Source organism: Patagioenas fasciata, chromosome 11 (genome assembly GCF_037038585.1).
Source record: "Patagioenas fasciata isolate bPatFas1 chromosome 11, bPatFas1.hap1, whole genome shotgun sequence".
NCBI lineage: Eukaryota > Metazoa > Chordata > Aves > Columbiformes > Columbidae > Patagioenas > Patagioenas fasciata.
In genome coordinates, this window is record NC_092530.1 from 24,489,245 (window position 1) to 24,513,698 (window position 24,454).

The following is a 24,454-nucleotide window of genomic DNA, read 5'->3' on the forward strand; positions in this document are numbered from 1 at the left end:
CCCAGATCTCTTTGTGCCCAGCAAACGCCAGGCTCCCACTTTGCGCACAGCGCCCCGTCTCACTCCTCCTCCCCGCGTACCCAGAGGACAGCCCCGGCGTCCAGGCCCGCTCCTTGCCCCGCGGCGCGGCCAGCAGCTGCAGGAACCCCTCTAGACTCTCCACCGAGCAGTCTCAGCTCTACCCCATCCCGCCGCTTGGGTCGGCAGCCCAGAGCCCGGAGCAGGTGCAGGGCCCGGGGGCTGTGGGTTAGCGGCGCCCAGGGACACGGCGGGGGGGTCTGGCGCCAGCAGCCCCGAAACGCCAACTTTTTGGCTTCCCCCACCCCCCAGCTGGTCAGTTACCGGCGTCGGGGCTGTCGGGAACCGTTCGCTGATTGGCTGTCGCCCTCTCATTTATAGCCCGTCAATCAAATACCCTCGGGATTGGTGTGCGCATCGCTTGGCGTTGCCCGCGGGAAGTGCTCCGCAGGGGCGGCCGCCGCAGCAGCAGCACCTCGGGAAGAGGCGCCTCCGCCCGCCAGGCAGAAAAACTTCCTCCTTCCGCAGCAACCGCCCAGGCAGGTTCTTTCTCCTTTTTTTTTTTTTTTTTTTTTTTTTAATTATAACTTTGTCTATCCGATCTGGTGCCCGCCTGCTCGCCACCCTGGCGCACCTCTTGCCGGCTCCGGCCATGTACAGCATGCTGGAGACTGAGATCAAGACACCGCAGCCCACGCCGGGCAGCGCCGGGGGCAACCCCGCTCCGGGGAGCAACGCTAAGGGCGGCGGTGGGGCCGGCAACGGAGCGGGAGCCGGCTCGGACCAGGACCGAGTGAAGCGCCCCATGAACGCCTTCATGGTGTGGTCGCGGGGCCAGCGGCGGAAGATGGCCCAGGAGAACCCTAAGATGCACAACTCGGAGATTAGCAAGCGCCTGGGGGCCGACTGGAAGCTACTGAGTGACGCCGAGAAGCGGCCCTTCATCGACGAGGCCAAGCGGCTGCGGGCCGTGCACATGAAGGAGTATCCGGATTACAAATACCGGCCCCGAAGGAAGACCAAGACCTTGCTGAAAAAGGACAAATACTCGCTGCCCGGCAATCTGCTGGCCCCGGGGGGAGGCAACGCGGTGAGCAGCCCTGTCGGGGTGGGGCAGAGGATTGACACTTATGCTCACATGAACGGCTGGACCAACGGAGCTTACTCACTGATGCAAGACCAGCTGGGCTACAGCCAGCACCCGGGCATGAACAGCCCCCAGCTGCAGCAGATGCACCGCTACGACATGACGGGCCTGCAGTACAGTCCCATGATGTCCACGGCCCAGACCTACATGAACGCCGCCTCCACCTACAGCATGTCCCCCGCTGCCTACGGCCAGCAACCCTCCACGGCCATGAGCCTGGGCTCCATGGGCTCGGTAGTGAAATCCGAGCCCAGCTCGCCGCCTCCGGCCATCACTTCCCACTCGCAGAGGGCCTGCCTGGGCGACCTGCGGGATATGATCAGCATGTACCTGCCCCCGGGGGGGGATGCCACAGACCCTTCCGCCCTGCAGGGCAGCAGGTTACACAGCGTCCACCAGCACTACCAGAGTGCCGGGACTGGCGTGAATGGTACCGTACCACTAACTCACATATAAACTTGGCTGCTCCGACCGGCTCCCCCTCTTGATCCCTAACTCCACCACCGCTCCCTGACTACCCCGGGAGGTGCGACAGTGTTGCTCGGCTTAGCAGACTTAATACTAACTTTGGATAAACTTTAAAAAGGACATCCGTTAGTTGTCTTTTTTTTTTTTTTTGTACGAAAAAAATGTTTGAGTAACCTGTTATTTTAATAGATCACAACTCCTGCCTCCTAGAAGCCGCTGTGAAGTTTTTAAACCACGGTAACTTCTTTCTGCTAGGTTGAGCACTGTTGTATTCGCTTAGAAGTTTTTGAGTCTTGCATCTTTCAGTTTGATTCCTAGCGTTGCAATGACAAGAAAACGGCGGGCTTATGTTTTTAAACCCGGTTGTTCACATTATCGTTGTGGTTTCTTAAGTGTTTTTATTCTTTCCACCTTACTGAGCCTCGCTTGGTTTCTATACACAATCTGTAGCTTTCACGACTTTTTAACTTTTAGAGTTTTGTTCCTTATAAAAAGGGGAGGTGGGAGAGAGCTGTGCGGGTCGCAAACACATTTATTTATAGTAAGTTGTGTGTCTTGTTTCGTTGTGGGTTTTTTTTTTTTCTTAAACTGTAAAGTTATGTAAATTGGTTTGTGAATTTTACTGTGAACCATGTTTTGACATATCAGATGAAGAAACCTTTTAGTTTTGTTTACCGGATTTCTTTAAAAAAATCGAAACACTCCTTCCCTCTCCCTGTCCTAAGTCCTCGTTTGCTTCCTTCTTCCAAACGAAGAGAGATCAATAAATTTTATATCAGGCACGTCGGCGGTCTCCGGGCGGTTTGTGTGGGAGCAGGCGAGCGGCCGGTTCCCTCTGCGGCTGTGGGGAGCGCGGAGCGGGGGAGCGCGGCCCTTCCCGGGGCTCCTTCCCCGGGCTCCCCGCAGCAGCTGCGGTCCCGCTGCCCAGCGGAGGAGCCTGGTTCTGCCATCGATTTTCGGCTGGGTTTCTGCGACTGCCGCGCCGTAGTGTTATGTTTGCTGCGGGTGGAGAGGGGAGTGCGTGAAAAAAAAGAAGCGGGACCCGGACCGGGAAAGCGTCTCTGTGCTACTGAAGCTGCTGCTCTCCGGACCGCCGGCCACTTGTTGCCTCTCTGCCCGGCTGGTTTCTCTCGGCCAACGGGGAGGGAAGGGAAAGGGGTCACACGTGCGCGCCTCGTTTTGTTTTTTGTTTTTATTTGTTCTCTGGAGGATTTGCCTAGAAACCCTATCTCATCTGAAATATTTACAAAAGTAAAACTCGTTGTGGGGAACTCTTAATTAGATTCCATTAAAAATGAATGGTTACAGGAGTCCCTAGAGGAAATAAATAATTCAATCTTTTTGCTATATTCGACGCGTGTGTTTTTAGGCTTGGCAATGTTTATTTTTGCTTTTTTTTTTTTGTTTTTGTTGGTTTTTTTAAGGGGTCTGTGTTATTCCTGGCTGAATTTCCGCGGGTGCTGTGCAACAAGCCCCGCGTTGCAGCTCCCGCGGAGCCCGGGAGCCACCGGCCGAGCAGAAGACGGCTTGTCTCTCTCTGCTCGGCAGCAAAAGTCATGTTCCCGGCCGAACCCCCGAACATGCCCTCGGCTTCTGGCTCAGAGCTTCCCCGAGCGGGCGGCTGTTCCGCGGCCAGAGCGCCCTTGTAGACGGTCAGTGCATTTCGCAGCACAACGGCCCCCACCCCATGGAACTTCTGCGGTTCGTTTGCTCTCAATAACCTTTAAGCTGTTTATCGTACTACAGAAGGAAAGGGAACGGGAGGGTACTTTTGTTGCTTGGTTTGATTTTAGTTAAAGCGGCCTGCCTTGCTCTCCCCTTATGAACAATGGTTTCGGGGAGAACCTGCGCCCCTCCGCTGCCCGCTTGCGGCGGTCGAGACCTTGTCGGGGGCGGTGGGACCTCGTGCTTTCTACCCTCCTCGCCTACCGAGCCCGGCATCCGGCGCTGCTGCCCGGTCCCGCAGCACGGATGCCCCGGTGGTGGTGTCTGCCTTGTTCCACGCCGGGAAGCACGTCCAGGCTCAGTCAGGGCCTTCCTGCGGCTCTTGTGAGAGCAAAATCAATATTCTGCGAACCACACCGAGAGTCTCCTTCTCCGGTGTGGGATGCCTGGCTCCTTCCTGGCCGCCCGGGGAAGTGGGAGCACGGGAGCAGCTCCTTCAAGTCCTCAACCTGGGAAGAGACCCCGGGGACATGCACGTTGCTCTCTACACAGAGAAGGCTCTGGGCCTGTCCTGCCCTCAGGTCCGGGTGGTAAGTTCCTGGCACCACACACTCCCCTCTGCTCAGGAACAGCTGTCCTGGAATCTGGAGTAATCACTTTGCAAATGAGAACGCAATGTGTTTAATACCGTCAGCTCAACTCCTTCCATAACATTTCTGGTGAAATCTGGTAAATCTGTGACATTGCTTTCTCCTGTTTGCACTGCTGCCCTTCAGGTAGGAGTGTGCCTGTTAGTAGCTCCGAGGAGAAGGAGTCCCATAACCTGGAGCTCTGAGAGAAGGTGATAAAGTCAGCTATGTTGTTACAGTACATGGATATATGCAGAAGGGGCAGCAGCAGGTCCCGTTTCATCTCAGCTGGGGGTCAAACTGCTCCCCAGTGCTCTCCAGAACAGGCAGTGCCAGCTCTGGGAGAGTAAGCGTGACGATCCTGTTCTTTGACAGGTCTCTCTCAGCCTTCCCAGAGAGGTGTGCAGTGCAAGTCTGACAAAAGTGAGGGCTCCTGAGCAGTTGAGCTGCCTGCCAGCACTGGAATTGTATTAGATATCTTCAGAGCTGAACTGCAGCTGCATAAGTAGTTGTTCTCTTCATCTGACTTCTCTGGAAGTGAATTCTCTGCCGTGAAAGAGGAGGAAGACCACTCTTCAAAGGTTTGCAATATTTAAGTTCAAGTTATCCTCCTCATTTGTATTAAGTCAGGGCCTAAGGAGAGTTTGTGAGCAAGTCCCTGAGCGATCACAAAGAGATGCCTCTCCATAAACTTAACTTGTTCTCTCTGAAAATTTTTCTCAGTGGTTTGGCTTGTAGATGCTTTTCCTGACCTATTGATTTTGAGAAGCCCAGACAAAATCCTGCACTCAACTTTCAGCTTCCTGGGGCTGAATTTTAGCCTGAAGTTCGTAAGTTGCGGGCAGAGCTTGTGGAAAGGTTTGTAAACATGCACACACCACCGGATGGGGGAGAGACCCATTGCAAGTTGAAAGCAATGAACCCAATCTTGTACATAAGTACAAGACCAGATACACCCTCTTCTTCCCTAAACACGAGTGTGTTGTCCAACAGAGATCCAACTGCATGGAGTGAGACATTGACTGAAAGACAACAATTTTTTCCAAGAGCACTGTTACATCCTTTGCTTGGATTCAAGAAATTTGCCTCAAGAACAAACGCAGAAACAGTTTCCCTTTAGAATGAATGAAAGTATATTTTATTTATACTGAGCTTCATTTTTAGATTTTTAGTTTATTCTGGACACAAACATACATGTTGCACGCATCAAATCTAAATGCCTTTTGAGCAATGCCCGTGAGGGATTTTATACTCCTGCTTGCGTGGGAGGGATCCGAATCGAGCCGTTAACATTCTCAGGGAGAGCAGGTGAAGTTAGAGTTATGTACAAGGTATGATGGCTCTGTGGAAAATGTGTCTGCACAGGATTGTTCTCTCCAGAGATCTGCTACACTTTGTGAGATAGGGCTGTAAGTGAAACGCTGAATTGTTGCATGTGGAAAATCATTAGCAACTATTTGTACAGTTTAAAAAACCGCAGCCTTATTCTAGAAAATCCAGAATAGATGCAAGCACATTCATTATCCTTAGAAAGCCTGAACATCTGCCATGGAGAGGTTAATAATATTTGCATTTAAGTGTGATGGCAATATTTAGGCTTTTGCATTAACACTTTTTTGAATGCAAGCTTGGAAGATCACACTTGGTGCTGCATTAGTCTGTCAAAACCCAGCATATTGGGTTACATTTTCATGGTTCCTTCCTGTACCAAATAACTGCAGAGTTAATTTATTTAAAAAAAAATTAGTAAGTGAAAATATTTTAAATTAAAAGTTCAAGATAGTCTGGTTAGGGACTAAATTCTAATAATTGACAAAGGAATCTGGGAGTATTTTAAGAATATTTTTTGAGTCATGGGTTTTTATATTTCTAATACTTTTTGTTATAAGAAGAGATTAATACTAATTTAAATAAAAGGCATGTGATCAATATAAACACTTTATGAAAGCATTTATAAATCAGTACTTTTCCACATCAAACATGAGACTAAAAAAGATACCTTTCCAGAACGTAAGAAAGACAGAAGCTTGTCCAACTCTTTTCCGATGTTAATGGGAAGAATTCTTTCATGGGAATGAATATAGTGGAAGAGGTGAAGTTAGGTGCTGTTCCAATGCCTGCAAAAGTGAGTCTTATATGGCTTCTTTTCTACTTACATAGACCTTGGTCCTAGATTTATTGTAGTCAAGACTGGTTAGTTTACATGGTGCAGATTCAGATTATTTTATGGTAAACCTGAAGAGACAGAACACAGAAATGTTAAAGAGAAAGAGATAGAGTTTGGATCTATTTCTTTTAAGATTTCTCAGGGGAGGAATGGAGAAGTGTTATCGCAAATTTGTTTGCATGGGGTAATTTAGTGGTTAATGCCGATTAAGTTTTCCAGAATGCTTTCCCATATGCTTCTCCATTGGTAGTTTTTGCTGATGCCACTTGATGCAATAATAATTGCAACACAGTGACTTATTTCACAACAGAGTGTTCTCAGGGTGAGGAATTAATTATTCTTTGCTGTGAATACCCTTCACAGCCAACTTCTTTGTTTTGCTAGTCGAGTAAACAGGATTTCAGGTTTGCCTCCTTCAAAGACGTCCTCAGAAGTTCTTCATCCAGTTTATACCACAGATTTCCAGTTTCTAAAATGAGATTTAGACACACCTAGTGCAGCAGAGGAGATTGCAATGCATGTGAGTGTGTGCATGTGTGAGAGAGTGAGCAAGTAAATGAGGGAGGGGTGTCACAGTAAATCCAGAAAGAGATGTATTTATATCTCTTCTGTGACTTAAAAAAAACCCCAACATAACTATGTACTACTTAAATGCTGTTTAAGTCCTTGTTATGTTCAGGATGCTCATATTTATTGTTGTTACTAAGTTCAATTATACCATATTTATGCCAGGTTACTTTTATTTGGTAATACATCAAATTAAGTTAAATCAATCCGAGCATGATTTGGCCGGCTTGAAAAATGCTTGTGCTAATATAACTGAAGTCTGATTCATGTCCACATGAGGAAGCAATTGTGGGATTTTAACACATTACTGCCCCACACCTGTTTGCTTAGTTGATCTTCTGGAAATCACTACACCTTTTCCGCGCTTCGGTCATTGTGGTTCACATGCTGGTGGATTGGCACAAACTCACCTTGGCTAATGGGGAGAAGTGTGAAACATAAGCTGGTCCATAAGCTGTGCTACTTCCAAAGAAATGCAAAGTGAACCAGGTTCTCAGAGCCCCAAATTGCTGTGTGTATATTCCACGTGCTCAGCAGCCCAGAGCTCAAGAAGAGTCGGGCATAAGTGGAGAAATGTGTAGGAATAAGAGGAAGATTAAGCAATGTTAAAAACTTGTGAGCTTCTGTCATTTATGTCTTCCGGAGCTTCTGATTGAGACTTCTGGCCTCATTGAGCTTTTTTCTTTGTCTCCATGAAGAATATTATGCATCTCTTCTATACAGGCTATAGGAAAGAGTATAGCAGTGATTGCACTAAGCCTTCAGGATTTCCCCTTTGTACAAGACTCAGCTTATTCAGTTCATGCATCATCATTCTCAGCTTGCTGTGTTGATTTCAAAAATTCTATACATCTACTTAACACAAAGGGGAGAGACAGAACATAGTGGTGGATGTGCCTTAGGTGCATGTAACGACTGTTCTTGAATGCCATTTGCAAGGGAAGAAATCTTGAAAGTCAATGGGAACTTTGCCCATTCAGAGTTCAGGATAAGGCACTTGGCATTGATTTCATTTTCATTGTACTGCGCTGCCAAGTCAAAAAAGCTTCTCTTCCACAAAGTTAAGAGAAGATACTTTAATATTTTCTCTCTTTTTTTTTTTTTTTTTTTCCCTTTAAGATTCACTGGGCAGTTTAGATTTTACCACCTGTAAACAGCAAATGTCATAGTAGGAATTCCTTTGAAAAAGTAAGTTATATCTTTCATAATCGAGCAAAAAGTTCCCTTCTTTTAAACCTTAGTCTGTTAAAAGGATGAATGTTTGTGAAACAGGTGTGATTTTTTTTATGAGCATACAGAGTTGGCATAGTAACTGAACTAATTGTTATGCCCTTAAAGTAAAAGGAAGCAAAGGAGCTGAATATACAAACTGGCAAATATACGCATCAGGTAATTTTGTGTAGTTTCCAGGCTTTCAGAAGGTCCACATGAGTTGCTGCAGGATCAGCCCTGTCTGCATTCTCTTGGGGAATGTCTTAAGCATAGTTGAAGCTTTTCTGACTTGGCCGATTTTGTGCAGAGCACAGGATGTTATAACAAAAAACTATTGTCCAATTAAGGAGACAAAGTTCTTGAGGGTATTTTGTTTCCTTCCCAGATAATCATTCTGCTCTTCTTCTTTCAATAGATTTCAGTCTGTAATTGTGTCAAAGGCAAATGATTCTAGCCAAGAAGATGTTTTGATTTGAAAGTCCTGTGTTTGTTTGTTTAGTCAGTAGAATAACAAAACTATTATATAATAATTTAGACCGTGGTAACACGAAAGATCTGCTCAAGATTCTGGAGTAGGAAACTCGATTGTTTTGACCTCTAGCAAACGACTGTCCATCTGTGTGCTGGGGGTACTTTGTTATTCAATGATTGACAGTCCAGCTAATGATGGGATGAGACTTGTAAACTACATGGAGAAACAGGGCACTGCCAAAATCTGGCAGGTCATCTGGATTTCCTGGTACATGAAACTTCTCCCACAATAATTTTCTTTTCAGTCATTTGAGAGATGACTAGAATTTAGGCCAGCCTAAGCAGGTTGCAATGGCTCTGAACAAGCACTAGGTGAGATTCTGCAGTCTGGTCTGATTCCTGTGCTCTGGTTCTGCTTGGACCCGTTTGCCCCCTTGACATTGCCAAGATTCAAAAACTGGCTATGAACGCAACCTCCACATCTAAGGCAGTACTGACCGTATGGTCCTACTCTTTTTAACACAAATGCATTTTCACTGGGCTGTTAGAATGTCAGTTCAGGTTCCTGCTCAGATACACACGATCTTGAGGAAGTTCACTTCTCCTTACACTGAGACTTCATCATTAGAAAATCCCTATTTTCCTAACAGAACTACTGATCTCAAGTTTTCATCAAATTATAGTTCCAAACAGCTTTGTACCAGAAACTTCTTGGTAGCCCCTTGTCAGTTGCTGACAAGATATGAAGATGTTGCAAGAGTTGGGTGCTGAGCATCTCTGTACCTCGCTCAGTGTAGGACTTCAAGAGGAAGAAGGTGGATTAATGGAAAATACTGCCCAGGAGTGGTGTTGGAAATGCACCAGCAAACATTTGGTACTTGATCTGCTTCATCTTTGTTGCAAAGTAGGTAGAAGAGTAGCAAATGTCCTTTTGCCTGTATTCTCAGTGTGGATCAAAAGCATTGCTAAGTGAAGACAGAGTTTCTGCATGTGGATGGAAGCCAGAAGAAGGAGGACAACTTGATGCTGAAGTAGAGGCATATTACTTTCTCTGAAAGCAGTTTGTGGTTGTAACACTAGATTACTTTGATTTGTGACAAGAAAATAAGTGAATGTGGTCCTTGAATGAGGAGCAGTCCATAGGGTAACTTCCTTGGTGAGTTTCAAAACTGTGATGGAAGAGATTGTTACCAACCCATGAGAGAATTTTCTGAATGATTCCTGGTAAAAATCACTGCTAGTTGTAGGTTTTAAGATTTCTACCTTGGCTTTTCCATAGAAGCACTTGGGAGAGAAAAGTAGAAGAGACCTTCATTGTCAGGGAGATAAGAAAACCACAAGAAAATCAGGGTTATAAGCACAGGGCTAAGCGTCTCACATGGCAGGGAGAGGATTTGGGTTTACCTTGCCTGCTTCATGAGAAACAAGAACTCTTTCAAAGGGGGAGCAGGTGACTTTAGTAAGCTGTATCACAAATTTTGTTGCAAAAATGACCCTTGAGCACTTTTTATTTTAACACACTTTAGACTGCCAGCTTTTCAGAGGAACAGGGCTTGTTTTCCCCAACTTCTAAAGCATTAGGTGTGATTTTGATGATCGCACTCATTCAGATATCTAAGCAGGTTTAATCACCATTTGTGCCTGTCTTAATTCCAGCTCCAAAGACTGGCAGGCCAAAGGGAAGTGTGGGAAAGCAAATAGTAACCCACAGCATGGGAGGTAAGTGAAAGCTGTGGCTCTGTGAAGCGCATTGTTCCAGCTAAACTGAGACCCTTTCCTTTTCTTTGAAGCTTTATAAGGCAGCGTTCATGATCTGCAGTGGTGCATGTGGAAGGGAGGACTAGAGACAGAGTGCCAATTTAAAAGTAGGCTTTTATGATTTAATCACAAATATAACTCTCTTGCTGCAGGCGTGAGAAGTACACATACAGAAAATGGCATTGTGACAAATAGTACCAAGAGGGGTTTTTTTCTGAGTTCATTTAGTGAAGGCTGGGCAGGGAGGTTAGATGTAAAAAAAAAAGTGAATGATACAACTAATGGAGATGGAAGGGGAAGGCCCAGAGATAATGGGATGAAAGGAGTTTTTCACCTTGGAACACGTATGCTTCACTTCCGAGGATTATTTAAAACTATAAAGAAAACAATGCAATTTTATTTTGTATTTAAAATGCATCTGTATTTTCTGTGTCTCATAGTTATTTTTTTGATATGCACAATGTGACCAGAATCTAGCTTATCCATACCTTGAAGTGTGACCACAACAGAAAAATCAGTTGTAGCTAATGAATGCACAGGAACAATAGAGATCTACTGGCATTTGTCCCTAAAATCTCTGTGTGAAGGGGAGCACAGGGGAACTTTGGGAGGGAGCTCGCCCAGATCTGCTGAATTTCGATGAGGATTTCTTTAGTTTGTCTCTCATTCTGGTTGGCTGCATTATTATTTATTTCATCACTCAAATTGTGGTAGGTGCTGCTTGCCTTACAGTATGAATAACAAGCTGTTGGGCTCAGTAGTGTTCGCTTATGCAGCAGGAGAGAGTAATTCTCTCCTCTGCAGGAACTGCTGGGTAAAATTTAATAGTCTTGGCTGTGCCCCAGGGGGTTGGGGTAAAGGATCATAATGGTCCCTTCTGACCTTAAAATATGTAAGTATATAACAATATCTAAGTATATAGCAGGGTTGTAACTTGGCCACGGTAGAGTCAAGGAATTCTCCCTACATCATCCTCTCTGACATGGTACAGTCGAAAAGCTTAAGAAAGACACAGCATGGAGCAGCATGACCTCAACAGATTATGTGAGAGAATAGGCAAGATATTAAAAGAAGGTCCTGTGGTTACTCGGATGTGTCATATGGCATACATATATGAACATGTACCCTTTGGCACAGGAAATATCAGTAGATCATGCATAAATGCACGTGTTCATGTACCCCTGCAATAACCTACGCTAAAGTATAGGATGGAAAAATTACTTAAATAACTGTTGGATCAAGTAATATGGAAAACAAACATAACCTATCAGGTCCCCATGTCAGCCCACAAATGATGCCGCCATATTCTCATTTCTTTATTTGATAACATCGTACATATTCATTGTTAAACTTAGCTTGAAGAGGGACATTAGTAATAGTTCTCTGGTAAAATCTGAGCTATCAGAAACTGAAAATAGCAACTTTTTCACCTGAAATATCTTTCTGAACAGACTCTCATTCCCTTGGTCCAGTGAAGTGCATCATCTTCAGATTGGAATATTTGCCAGTAGGATCAGCTGTTAAATATTTGACAACATTTCTAATTCATTGTTTTTAAGTACATTCAACATTTAAAGCCTCGTAAAGTAAGAGCGAAAAGGGAGATAACACCTACCTAGCGCTAACTATTCTGACAACTGAATACTGAAGAACTGTTTAGGATTGCATTGTCGGGGTGACTTTAGAGTAAATAAATAATTTTAGAAAGTAAAAATTTTAATCATGAAAATTTAGATCATGTAGAAATTGCCATGCTTATCAGAGATCCTGGGCAAGTAGAAAAGATGTCAGTTTTCACAATTCAGTAACGATTTGTCATTTGCTCTTAAAGAATTTCTCAGATGTCGTGGCTGTGATAGAGGCACTGTTGAGACATACAGGAAGAATATGTGCTTTCAATTAAAGCAAATTATATCAGGTTAGGGGAATATGATCAGGATGTTCATGAAGACTTCCCACATGTCAGTGCGTGGGATGTCCATGCAGGTCTGCACCACACTGTCAGTCATACAAGGCAGTTGGAGAAGTTTGAGACCACAGTTAAATATATATGTGAGGCTGTGTGATTACTAGTGAAGGGAGTAAGAAATCTGCATAACACCTGAAGGATGTGAAAAGAAAAACGAGTTCTGCTGGGTGGTGCCCTGTGACACAACCAGGAAAAAAGGGTTAAATTGAAGGAAGATTTTATCAAAGGAATGTCAGGAAAATAAAGGTTCGATGTACAAGTTTCTCTCCAGGAGCATGTTGCAGAGGTTAAAGCAGAACTGGATTAAAGATCAGTGAAGTGCAGAGATGAATCTTGTGTTGGAAGAAGATGAGATCAGTGTTTCATGGCTGTTCTCTGCACATAATTTCTATGAGTCAGCACGAGCAGTTAAAACGGACCAGTCAGTTTGATTTGTGTTTCCAGGAAGTTTCTCTGTGTTGTTCTCTTGTGTGAATTTGGGCTTTGACTGAGCTGGAGTACTCAGTCATTTGTAAAAGAATTGTTTTGCTTTGATTGAAACATACACGATCAGGTGTATTCCTGAATATCGTGAAGCCTGGGAGTGCTATACTGAGACAGAACTTGCGCTTGGATAATGATTCCTAATTTTGGGATTGTTTTCCCTATTAGATCTCAAAGCACTTTGCAAAGGAAATGAGTGCAAGTCAGTTACACTAGGAAAATGGTCCAGGGCCACCCAGTAAGGCAGTGGCAGAGCCAGTGGTCATCCCTTGTCTCAGATTGATGTTCTGCCCACTGTTTGGAAGAGGAATTTAAGAACTGGGCTTAGAATTGTCCTGTCTGTGGTATTTCCATATGTTGATGATGGCCCCAGAAGAGATCCAATAGCCAGAAGAGGGAATTCCTCCCAATTTTCTCCTTACACCTCTGCTGAGGGCCACTGACCTTGAAGAGGGAGGTGTATATATGCCAGCTATTCAACCACTGCATACTAGCTTCAACTAATTGCATTTTCAGATACACCGGATTGCTTATGGTAGAGGGCAAGTAATCTTGTTGTGTCATATAGACTTTGTCACCCCGGTAGAGGGAGAGTAGAGTAAACAGTCATGTAGTTATTTCCTATTTTTCCCCAGTGTGGACTGCCAGAGCATATGTAAGGACAGCCAAACTAGCTGTGTGTGAGGATGGCTCAGCCACTCAGCACTGTCTGAACCTCCTTGGAGGCTTTGTGTGATGGCTTGGGACACTGGAAGGAACTGCGTGCCCTCCTTGCTGCTGCCACAGCCCTGCGTGTGCTTGGATTTTGTGGGAGGTGCTTCATGCTACAAGTTGGATGGAACTTCAGAAACCAATCAATGCAAACTCAAATGTTTTTCATTTAAAGATGCTCTTCATCCTCAAAGCAAACAACTAGGCTTAAATGTTGGGCTCAATTTCACTAAAAGTATAAGCTCTTGAAGCTTGTATCATGTTTTTCGTTAAACACAAAAGGCAATTTATTTGTTTTGCAGTAAAGAATACAGATGAATCCTAGTGACAAAGAAAGATAATGGTAAAGAAAGTGTATCATCATTCTCTTGCAAAATTTCTAAATTATGAGGATTTGATGTAAGTTCGTTTTGTTTCAAAACAATTCTGCACCAGGGTAACTTGTAGCTGAGTTTGCTGCTGGTTTGATGCGTCTGTTGAATCCACTAGCAGCTGCAAAATTCCAGGACCCTGGCCTTTTCATGATTCAGTGACCATGTAATTGGCCATGGGATTTATTCAGCCTTTTCATTCTATGTGACCCTTCTGTACAGCATCCTATGAAAACGTCCCAGTTAAATTCTGTGCCTTTATGTTGTGCATTCTGAATGAACAACTCACAATTTTGAATCCCTTTTCCTAGCATATGCAACGAGGTAAAATATAATCATAATGGCTACCTACTTGTTTGCATCATTGTTAAAGCTTTAAGTATACAAACTGACTTTAAAACATAGTGGACTGGGCCTTTGTGGGCAAAGGGCATTGGATTTGTTCTCTGTGTCTGCTTTTGGTACTGCCTGGAGTCAGCTGACATCAGATAGTTCTGCAAACCAGTTACTAAATGGACCATTGGGAATGGAAACAAGTACACGCAGAGGGATAAACAGTCAAGCACATACTCAGCGCCCATCTTGCAAAAGTCTTAAAATACATTGACTTAATCATTTAGTAACACTATTTGGGCAGTTTCAAACATAACTACTGCTGGGAGCCAGGTCCCTTGTCTTTATCCGCCCTTGGGCTGGGAGCTCTGGGTGTGGGAGGAATGCAGGATTGGGTGCTTATCTCTTCATCTCTGCTGTGTTTTGAGTTGCTAAGTTGAGTGGTGTTGTGCCTGGAAAAGATTGGCTGGGGGAGGTCAGCTACTGCACTGATAAGCACTGATGGGAATGGACGTGGAATATATATGGGGAATATTGGTTTTATATTGTGGTCCACATTCTTTATTCTAAAACTATGTCGTATAACTGAAATTGCATGTTTTCATGTGCATGATGTACACCTTTAGTAAGACAGCTTTATGTAAGCAATGGATCACAACTGGGAGTCTACCCAGGGGTTATCATCTGTGTGAGAGTTGTTGCTTCCAGCAATAAGATTTCAATCTCTGTTACACGCTTTAGTGTGGAATAACTAGTTTTACAAAGGTGTGGCTGAAATCAAAATTTACTGAAGATTTCACTTCTGAGGCTAATAGTGTGACAGGATTACAACTGCAATATCATCCAGGAGAACTTTGCAAAAGCACCAGAAGTGCCTTGTACATGTGAGAATTAAAGTTGTTGTAGCTTGTTTCAGGAAAGAAGGGGGGAAAGGGTGCCTTAAAATGCTGCTGTTATCAAAAATGTAGGTAGAAAAAAGTCTTATCAAAGTGAAGTTTCCTTTCTTACACTGTCTGATTTTTTCCAGAGCAGTAAAGCTCATCCTATGTTGTTACTAACTCATGGTGAGTGAATGGAGAGTGGTGAGGAAGAGCTTTGCTCAGGTGTCTAGTAGGACAGTTGAACAGGACTCTGGCAGCCAACAGGACTGTCAGAGAAAGTATAATGATGACATTTGCCTTTGAGTTTTTGCAGCTAGCATTAGTGGATCCAAAAATCTATCCTGAAAAGAGCACTCTTAACCATCCAGGATCAGCCTGAAACCTTCATGATGGACTGTTCGCAACTGCTTGGCAGGTCTGCTGTCTTTTACTCTTTGTTCCTCTTTGATGAGTGAGATAGCCATCCATGCTCCATGTGATGTTAAGCACTTCAGGTATGCTAGCTCACTTGAGAAGACTAAAATATTGCAAATTGTTCCATATAGAAAGGCATATTTGAGTTCAAGGCTTTCTGAGTGCTGCTACACAGCACCGCATCTGCCAGGCACTAGAAGGAAGTCAATGATCCACCATCCAAATGAAGAACTATAAGAGGTGCAAAATTCTTAAGTTAAAGTGGACTCTAAGCACACTGTTTTTAAGTGACTATTTTCAAACACTTGTTCAGTTCTATAGTAGTTGGCGATCAGCCTCGTTCACAGTAAAGGATCGAAAAGCACGGCTGCAGTGTGAAGTAGACTTATAAGAGAACTCATGAATTTGCTATTTTTTGCCTTTAGATAGATTTTCAACACTTCAGAGTTAAAATGGCAGACAACACAAGGTGATGGCAAATGTGCAATGCCCTAATTATCACTGGGTCAATCTCAGAGATGCCAGAGTGCCTCATCAGTCACAGTAAATGAGGGAGCCATCGAGGGACTGGAAGCTGTTGGACGGCATCCTGCATCTGCATTCGTATCTTCACAGGCTTTGGGGATGTGGGAACATCACATTCCACCCATGAATGACCTCAAATCACTGTGCAGACTTCAGTCACAAGTACCTGTACTCCCTGGTGCCCAGGATCCTAGTAGTCTTAAAACATCCCTGGATAATGATGAGATCCCTAGAGATTAGAAATATGTAACTTTTGCATAGGTTTACAGATAAAACCAAAATGTTAGAGCCTGAATGCATAAAGAAAGGGTGTATTCATGCACAGAAGATAACTCAGTTTAAGGTGATGCCCTAAGGTGAAGTAGTACAGCTTTTGATAAACTGCATTTTATTAATCTTCTTTAAGAGGTTAGAAAATGTTTTATTTCACCAAAACCAGTAACTTTTTCTTCTCTTTCTACAGTTGTTATGTATCTTTTTTTTTCATCTTTGCGAGCTGAGCAACTGATTGAGGCCTTCATGAACTGATTTATGTAATTTAAAAATTCATCTTCCAAAATCTTTACCTTGAGCCACAGGGTTGCATTAGAACAGTAATTTATTACCTTCCGGACACAACACCCAGAGCATCTTTTAATATACAAGCTAAATGCTTTTCTTCTTTAGCTTTCTGGATATCCATTTGATGCCTAACATTTTCAAACCATTCTTCTATTATCTTGCCCCAGTTAGACCCATGTTCTCTTAGGTTCTAAACCTTCTGTGGTAAATTCCTTTCTTCATTGTGGGAAAAAGAGCCTTGCTTTCCAAGCCCACTGTGGCAGGTGTCAGAGTAATGAAATTAAAATACTGTGTGGTTTTTTGACATATCAGAAAAGACACAATTGCAAGATTAGGGCCTACATTTATGCTGGAGAATACAACCAGTTGCTAACTTATTAAACATCAACCACTAATATATGCTGTAGTCTTAAGTGTTAAAGAAGGTGTCAGGAAGGATGCTGTAAAATAAATAAAATCAATTTGGTTTAGAAAAAGCATTTAAGTCAGGTTTTAAATATTTTTTTATTCTTTACATCCTCTAAACAATGACATTTCTGTGGAAAATGAATTTTAAGTATTGTAATGAAATATATGAAGGTGTTATTATTACAGTTTAAGTGATGCATAATTGCAAATAATTTAATCATGGGCTATATGCAATGACTATTTGTGATGCCAAGCAATAAATCAAACTTATAACCCTCACTACCTAAAGCTAAACTGCAGCAGGGATGTGCTCCTGAACTACTGCAATTCACAGGTTGGTTTATCAGCATAAACCATGGTTACTCCTGCTTTATTGTTCACAGCCCAGAATACTTACATAGAGTTTGAAGGAAGCATCTCTGTAGCTTCCACTGCTGAATCCAGTGGGAATTGTGCACCAGAGCCCTGGGAATTTACAGCACTTTTTCCAGTCCCTAAATGAACAGCACAGGATGCAACCTTTTAAAGCTCATAGCAGCACAGAACGTGTGAATATTAGTGTCTTGTGCTGAAACCATTGGATGCAGATCTCATTCATTCAATACGTGACTTTGAACTGATCTGCACAGTGCAGTGCAGCCAGTTCCCACTGGTTGCTGCAAAGACATGAGAACAAGGAATTCTCATCTTGTGCGCTACTGCACGCAGGCTCAATGCTGTTAAACCTCGGTGGAATATTGTGGGATCAGTTAGTTTTGTAATTCCCATTTTCAGGTCTAGGAAACTTAGGCCAGAGGAGCCCAAGGTGCTTCTGAAAACGCTCATGGACAGTGAAGACCAGTAGGACTGGTGCCTTGTCCACTCCATGCAGGTCACTAGTGCAGCTCCCGGGCAGTCACAACAGAGAGCTTTTCTGGTTTGTGGCTTCGTGCACTGGTGACAGCCACAGAGAAAGGTGCTAAAGTCTCACCCTTATAGGTAGAAATGCAAATGAGGCTTAGTCACGACCTGGACCTAAATGTTCCAACTCAGAAGGATTTACAGGCTGGGCCTGAATGAATGGAGGCCAGCCGCATGTTGATGGCTGTTTAAGTGAAGGGATTGACAAGGGGATCCATAGCTGCAGGCAGTGGACCAGTTTACCACTCCCAGGTGTCCCACCCCACCCACATTGCCCAGGCAGTTCAGCATCTTATGAATGGGTTGTTGAGCTGCTGTACTCAGCAGAGTGGCATTTCAGAGGGAAACAGACTGATTTTATGCTGCCTCAAGATGTGTGAGGCTTGAGTTCAGCAGCTCCCTCGCTTGTGGCTGTGCTGGGGTGTGCTGGGTTGTGCTGGGGTGTGCTGGGTTGTGCTGTGGAAACCTTTGCTGCCCCACACTGTGCCATCCCTGACTCCCAGCCAGAGCCTGGCATAGTGAGCTTTGCACTAGCAAACAGGCAGCACCATTCCAGGGACTACTAATAAGCAAGTAGATAATGAATACTGTTCCAGCAACACTGTCTGCTAGGCAGAAATGTGCTTTGGAAAACTCAGAGGTATTGAAAATGATTTCACATGAATTTCACATTGATAAGAAACCCTGGCTGAACAATCCCAACAGGAGTCAAGGCTTCCCCCAAACCCATGAACTGGAGACCAGACCATCCACTGTTCTCCCCTGCCCACTGGGCATATGGAACACTGTGACCTCTAAGTACGATAAACCCATTATTGAGCTGTAAAGCAATCTTCATATGTACTTGGCGTTATTGTTATCTGTGATGATGATCAGAACACGGGGAGAGGGCGTTCACTGATCTGTGAAGTCCCCATGAAAGGTGCTGGCCAGGGAGAAGGTGGAGGCCCATCCCAGTCCAGCTGCTGGGAGGGGGCTGCATTCCTCAGCTGTTTTCCACCCAGGGTGGAGCACGGTCGGAAGCAGCGCGTTTGCTTTCATCTGTCCTGATCCAGGGCACCCTGACACACCTTTCCCCTGGCCCTTCTCCACTGGAAAAGAGATAATGATATCCATAATCTACCTAGGATTAATAAAGACGCAACTAGGTGTGTGTGTATATGTATATGTGTATGTGTATGTGTATGTATATGTGTATGTATATGTGTATGTGTATGTATATGTATATGTGTATGTGTACATGTACGTGTACGTGTACGTGTACGTATATGTATATGTATATGTATATGTATATGTATATGTATATGTATATGTATATGTATATGTATATGTATATGTATATGTATATGTATATGTATATGTATATGTATATGTATATGTATAAAGGTTGGATTAGGGTTGATTTGGCCTGATTAACTTTGCCCTGAGCTACATCAGAAGAGACCTCTTATGATAGCCTAGACTTTGTACTCCCGTTGTACTATAATTTGAACATGAAATTTCACAGAAGCACAAGAAGAACAAAACAAAACCTCTCAAAAATGATGTGATTGTCAAAATTGGCCAGGATATGAGATTGACACAAACAGTAAAAAAGACATCAAGCAGCAAGATTTCTGAAAAGCCTGTGGAGAAAGATTATAGGATTGTCTAGAAGCACAGGCCCATAACTCTTATTACAGAGTGGCACTTTGCTAGATAGGTAAATAAAGGACTGAGTGTGTTGCAGATAAAATTAAAGGTGGAAAAGAGCTTCTTTTTAAGATGAACTGAAAACTTTAACGTGGAGAAATGTGGGATTGACTTTGGGTTGATAGAGTTGTCCAGACTTGTTCTTTTACCCATTTCTGAGGATCATCTCTGTAGAAATGCTCACCTTTATAAAGTAGTCGCGGGTTGAAAGCACCGTGTAGGTTATAGTTATTACTTTAGCAGAGACATAAAACACTGGGCACAATCAAGAGCTGCCCATTGCTTTTAGCAGGTATTTTGTCTCTATAGGTTACAGTCAGCTTAATAACATTGTCACTTTTAGCTCCCAATTAGATTTTAAACTAACCTTTCATTAAGGTGAGAAGAGGTGATAGAGACACATTTCATTGTAATGAATATAAATTGGGGGTATATTCTGCACCTCTCATTGTTTTGAATGTTGGGCTGGAGACAGTCTTCTCCAGGGCTGGGGAAATAATTTATTTGAGAGATTACATTTTCAAAGGACCCATAATCACACTTACAATGTGTCTTCTACCAATCATAGATACAAAAGCATATGTCTATTTAGAGAGTAAAACTTGGGATTCCTTGAACAGGGACATAGGGAAAAGACAGAAATACTTTGTAGAGGATTTAGCAGAGCTCCCATTACATGATTTGTAACAACTAATTTTTCATGGTGACTCTGGGCTGAATTTTTACCTTTCCTCTGAGTTTGCATGCACATACTGAATTGGTATTTTTGAAAATGAAAGGCACTTCATTGTTTCTTTTTTTTTCTACGTGATAGTGAAATTTATTGAAAGGAGTTAGATTTCTTTTCTTTTTGATGTGCTGTGCAGAGGTGTGTATAAATTGACCCAAAATAGACTACGGTTATTACTTGGAGATCATCGCACATGTTGGATGGTACGAGACCAAGCATGAAGGAATGATATCTCCCTGCCAAACACCCTCAAGTGCTGGGCTGGCATTTTGTTAATTATATATGCAATTTTATTGACTTGATGTTCATGCCATGGCAGTGCTCAGCAGTAGAGCCTGGAGGACAGTTTCATGTTAAGTCTGAGCTCCAGCCAAAGTGTCGCCTTCTGCCTTGTGTCAGGGGTAATGTTCTTAGGATCACCTTGATCTAGGAGCTGATGCTGCTGTGAACTAGTGGTTTTCTTGCAGAATGATTTTTTGAGCTGGATTTAACTCTTCCCAAGTTACCAGCACAAGAGGAGATCAGTTGTGAGCAAGAAGTGTGGTGTGAACTGTTTCAGTGTAGCACAGATTTTAAAGAAATGAAATCATGTCTGTAGGTGTGGTTGGGCAAGTTGTGATGCTCCCTGCTTCGAGGATGCATGTAATAGAATTGTGTATTTAAGAGATTTGGTTGAAAATATATCAATGTATATGTTTGGCCAGTTTTTCAAGATCAGCTAAACCGTACCTTTTATTCACTTTTGTCTGTGCCTTTTTCTGTTACTTTGGAGAATGACTATTCTTAACAGTAAAAGTAGGCATATACATAAGGCTTTTCAGGGTTGAACTGAAGTGACGGGTCTCTCTTGGCTGTGTGAGTAGCATCGTTATTTTTCTTTATCAGGAAGTTAAAAATCTCTCTTTTTTCTTTAGCAGAATCCTCTGTTTTCAACATCTCTTGGGCTTTAAATAACTTCTACAGAAATAATTTATTTATTTACTTTTCAAGTCTTTTTGCCACAGTAAAATAGATTTTCCCTCAAAATGTTTCCATTCCCCCCATTAAATACAACAGAAAAAGAGAGACTTGTGTTCATAACTGCTGTATTCAAAACAGTAAGGTTTTAATTTCTTCACTGAAAACAACATTAATGTATGCTGGCAAAATTGGACTCTGATCTTGTAGTTGTTTTCATTCAACTGTATGTACTTACATGCAAAATTATGTGCTGATTCCCATACAGAATCACAAAAAAATACAGTGATGGGCGGCTCTGCATTGTGTGAGCTGAGAACTCTGCTCCTTCTTCTAGTTTCCAAATATTGTGAGTAATAGCTGCGATCTCTAAAGGAGGAGAGAGACCTGAAAGAGTCTGTGTGACCAGGGGAGAAGAACAGCAAAATTCTGCCTGTTGCATAGTGCTTTCCCTCAATAGCTGAGATCACTTTACAAATAAGTCAGGAGAGCTGGGAGCAGCTCCACTGGTCAGTGTCTGGGGCAGGAACAGCTCTGGGGTACCTGGGTCTCAGACAGGTGCTTTGGTGACCCAATACATAATGCAGGAGACCCCACGTATTTTTTCTTTTATTCCTTTAAACTTTCTTGTATGTCTTACTGCCCAACCTGTGGTCAAGAACACACTGTCTTTTGGTGTGCCAACTTCCTCTCACTTCTTGGAAACAATGAATATTAGTTGAGTTCTTAACATTCCCATTTTGTAGCTTTAAAATGTCTATCTTATCTGTCCTTCTGAGCATGCCAGTGTCTACTCTGATGGACATTTTAACCGTGCTATTTAATTTTTGCAAACTGCTTTTTAAAGAAAGTTTAAGGAGTTTATTTTAGTGCCCTTCAGTTGCTGCCAACCCCCCAGAGTGAAGGGTACCTCCAGTACCTCTCTAGTTAAGTAAATTGACAAAGCACATTTCCCTCAATGTGTGATGTACACAGCTGATTTGGGTTCTTTATTATCTAGACTTGCTCTGAATGATTAGAAAATAGCAGAAGGGGGACTTTTCAATGTAACTTCTCTGCTGTGATTAACTCAGCTTGCTCTCTGATAATTCCAAAATTGTAAAACAGATTTTCTTCAGAATTTTTTTGAAGACAAACCACATCACGAGAAATGTCAGCCTGCAGAGGTGAGATAAGTCACCAAAACTGGTTGTAAGAATAAAGGTAAGTAATTTCAGACTTCACAGTATTATTACCGAGGTACTTTAACATAGCATTTGGCTGCAATGACAGGAAATGTATTTGAAAGCCAGTTACATCTTGAAATATTTGAAGAGTTCTTCCCAAAGTGACAGTGCTGTGGTAGTATTTTTCTAGATGACGTGAGGAAGTGATGAAGTTCCTTCAGCTAAGACAAAGTGATCTGTTATTCCATTTCCTGGTTTTTATTCAGCATAGTGAAAATATTCTAGCTGTGAACTTTTTCATCAAAGGGTGTCTTAAGGCAATCGCCCTTTGGGGCCTAGTAATTAATGGCTGTTTAAAAGTAGCCAGCTTCTGAAAATAGTGTGTTACTGATCGTTTTAGAACTATAATCTACACAATTCCAGATAATTTTATTATTGGTTGGGGGAAAACTAACTGGAAATGGAACACCATCTTTCACATGTTTAGCTCTAGTAATTTATGAAATGAGAGAATTGTGAAGTTGCATTATCAGCTTCATGGATTTCATATTGTGTCATTTATTGATTAGGTGCCATTGCTAATTTGTCATTTTTTTCATAATTTTGTCCTAAAGCATTACCGTTAGCCAAATTTGTCAACTGGACTCATATGACCAGACATGCTGTCAGTTCAAACATTTAGGAACTGAGTTGATGCACACGATAAAGGTGTAATAACTAGAATACACATTGCATTTTTCCACAGGGGAGATAGAAGTCTCAGTGAAACGTATCTGAGCCATTTTGAAAACCTGCTTTTTAAATGACAATCATGTATTACCAATACCATATAAAAGACACAATTCAAAATCTATTTCTGGACCAAGGATCATTTCTAAGTACTTGAAACCCTTACTTCTTTATTCTGTGTTATATGGCAAATATTTAGTGCATGTGCCAAGGTGAGAACTGTGAAAAAGTTGCTCTTTATGATCCTGTCAGCAAGGTTTATTTGGCGATACTACTGTGATTACAGCAACGAAAGTTATCCAGAAATAGTCGTGCTTTCATTTAGCCCATTTCCTGAAAAACTCATTCCCAGAGAATGAATTACTTCTAAACCTTGCTTGCTTTTCATCCTCAGCTTTATAATGTGTGTTACCACCACTACCATTGTTTTTGTGCAAAGGGCTGCTGAGCTTGTTGAGGGCTCAACCTGTGCAACAGAAGCAGGTCACTACTGAGATTGAAGGTTTCTTCCACTTCTTGGAGAGCTTTAGCAGAGCTGTGCCTCACGCTGCTTGCAGAAGATGAGAAGGTCTGTGTGCTGGCTACTCATCTTGCCCAAGAGTTGTCCTTGATTTCTGTCTACTCACCTGCCAGGGTATCTTTAATTCAGAGACACCACATCCCAGGAGCTGATGAATTCTGGCAGGGAACTGGCCCAATTTAGCAAATTCTGCCTCTGCTGTAAAAAATTCTTCCATGGAGTCAGCAATGTCAAATGGCTGCCACTGCTTCTTCACACTTCATGACACCTGTGGACACTTACGTACATTGACAGCTGAACTAATGGCATTCTTCTAGCTTCCTCCCTTCTACTTGTTATAATATTACCGAACACACTGCAAATGGGAGGCATCAGCATCTTCTTTGTCAGAGACAGTTAGAAAACTGCATTTTGTGCTTCAGAAAAACCCTTTGTTGACTTTCCCAACAAACAACCATTTTGTACAACATGGGTGTTTATTTACAAAGCTGATTTTGGATGAACATTGTATCTGTTACAGTGAGTAACACTGGAGACACGTCATCATTTAATATTATCCTATACAGAGTTTCTCACCATTTCTCCTGAGATACTGCTTGAACAACATGTACAGAGTAAGAAGAAGGACAAATTAGGACCTGTCTTGGGTACAAAGAACAAGACTACATTGCATAGCTGGAGCTGTGCTTATAACTTCACACAGTTGGTTAACAACTAATGGCTTCCTGGGTCTGAACTGTAGCAAATCTAAGAAAAAGTCTTTCCCTGGGAATATTGCTGCAGCAAGCTTTCCTTTGTTGACTGAGAAACAGCAATTTGGGATGGGAAATGAGGGAGAAGTTCTCATTTGTTCGATGTCTTTGTCCAGTGTAATGAGCTCTGCTGCCTCTGAGGGGTAGTGTTGTGGTGCAGGGTTGACAGACGTTTCCTGACTTGTTGCTGCTTTTTCTCTCCATCCCACCTGAGCGCGCTCTGGGGGTGTTTCACACTATCTACTGCTGT

The 24,454-nt window shown here is 42.8% G+C and overlaps 1 protein-coding gene across 1 annotated transcript; it reads left to right on the top strand.

The window, feature by feature from the left end:
• Positions 1-571: 571 nt before the first annotated feature.
• LOC136106395 (transcription factor SOX-3-like) lies at positions 572-2,415 on the top strand. Its single transcript, XM_065846736.2, has one exon. It carries the CDS (start codon positions 671-673, stop codon positions 1,619-1,621), a length of 951 nt encoding a protein of 316 aa, XP_065702808.1. The 5' UTR covers positions 572-670; the 3' UTR covers positions 1,622-2,415.
• Positions 2,416-24,454: the final 22,039 nt, after the last annotated feature.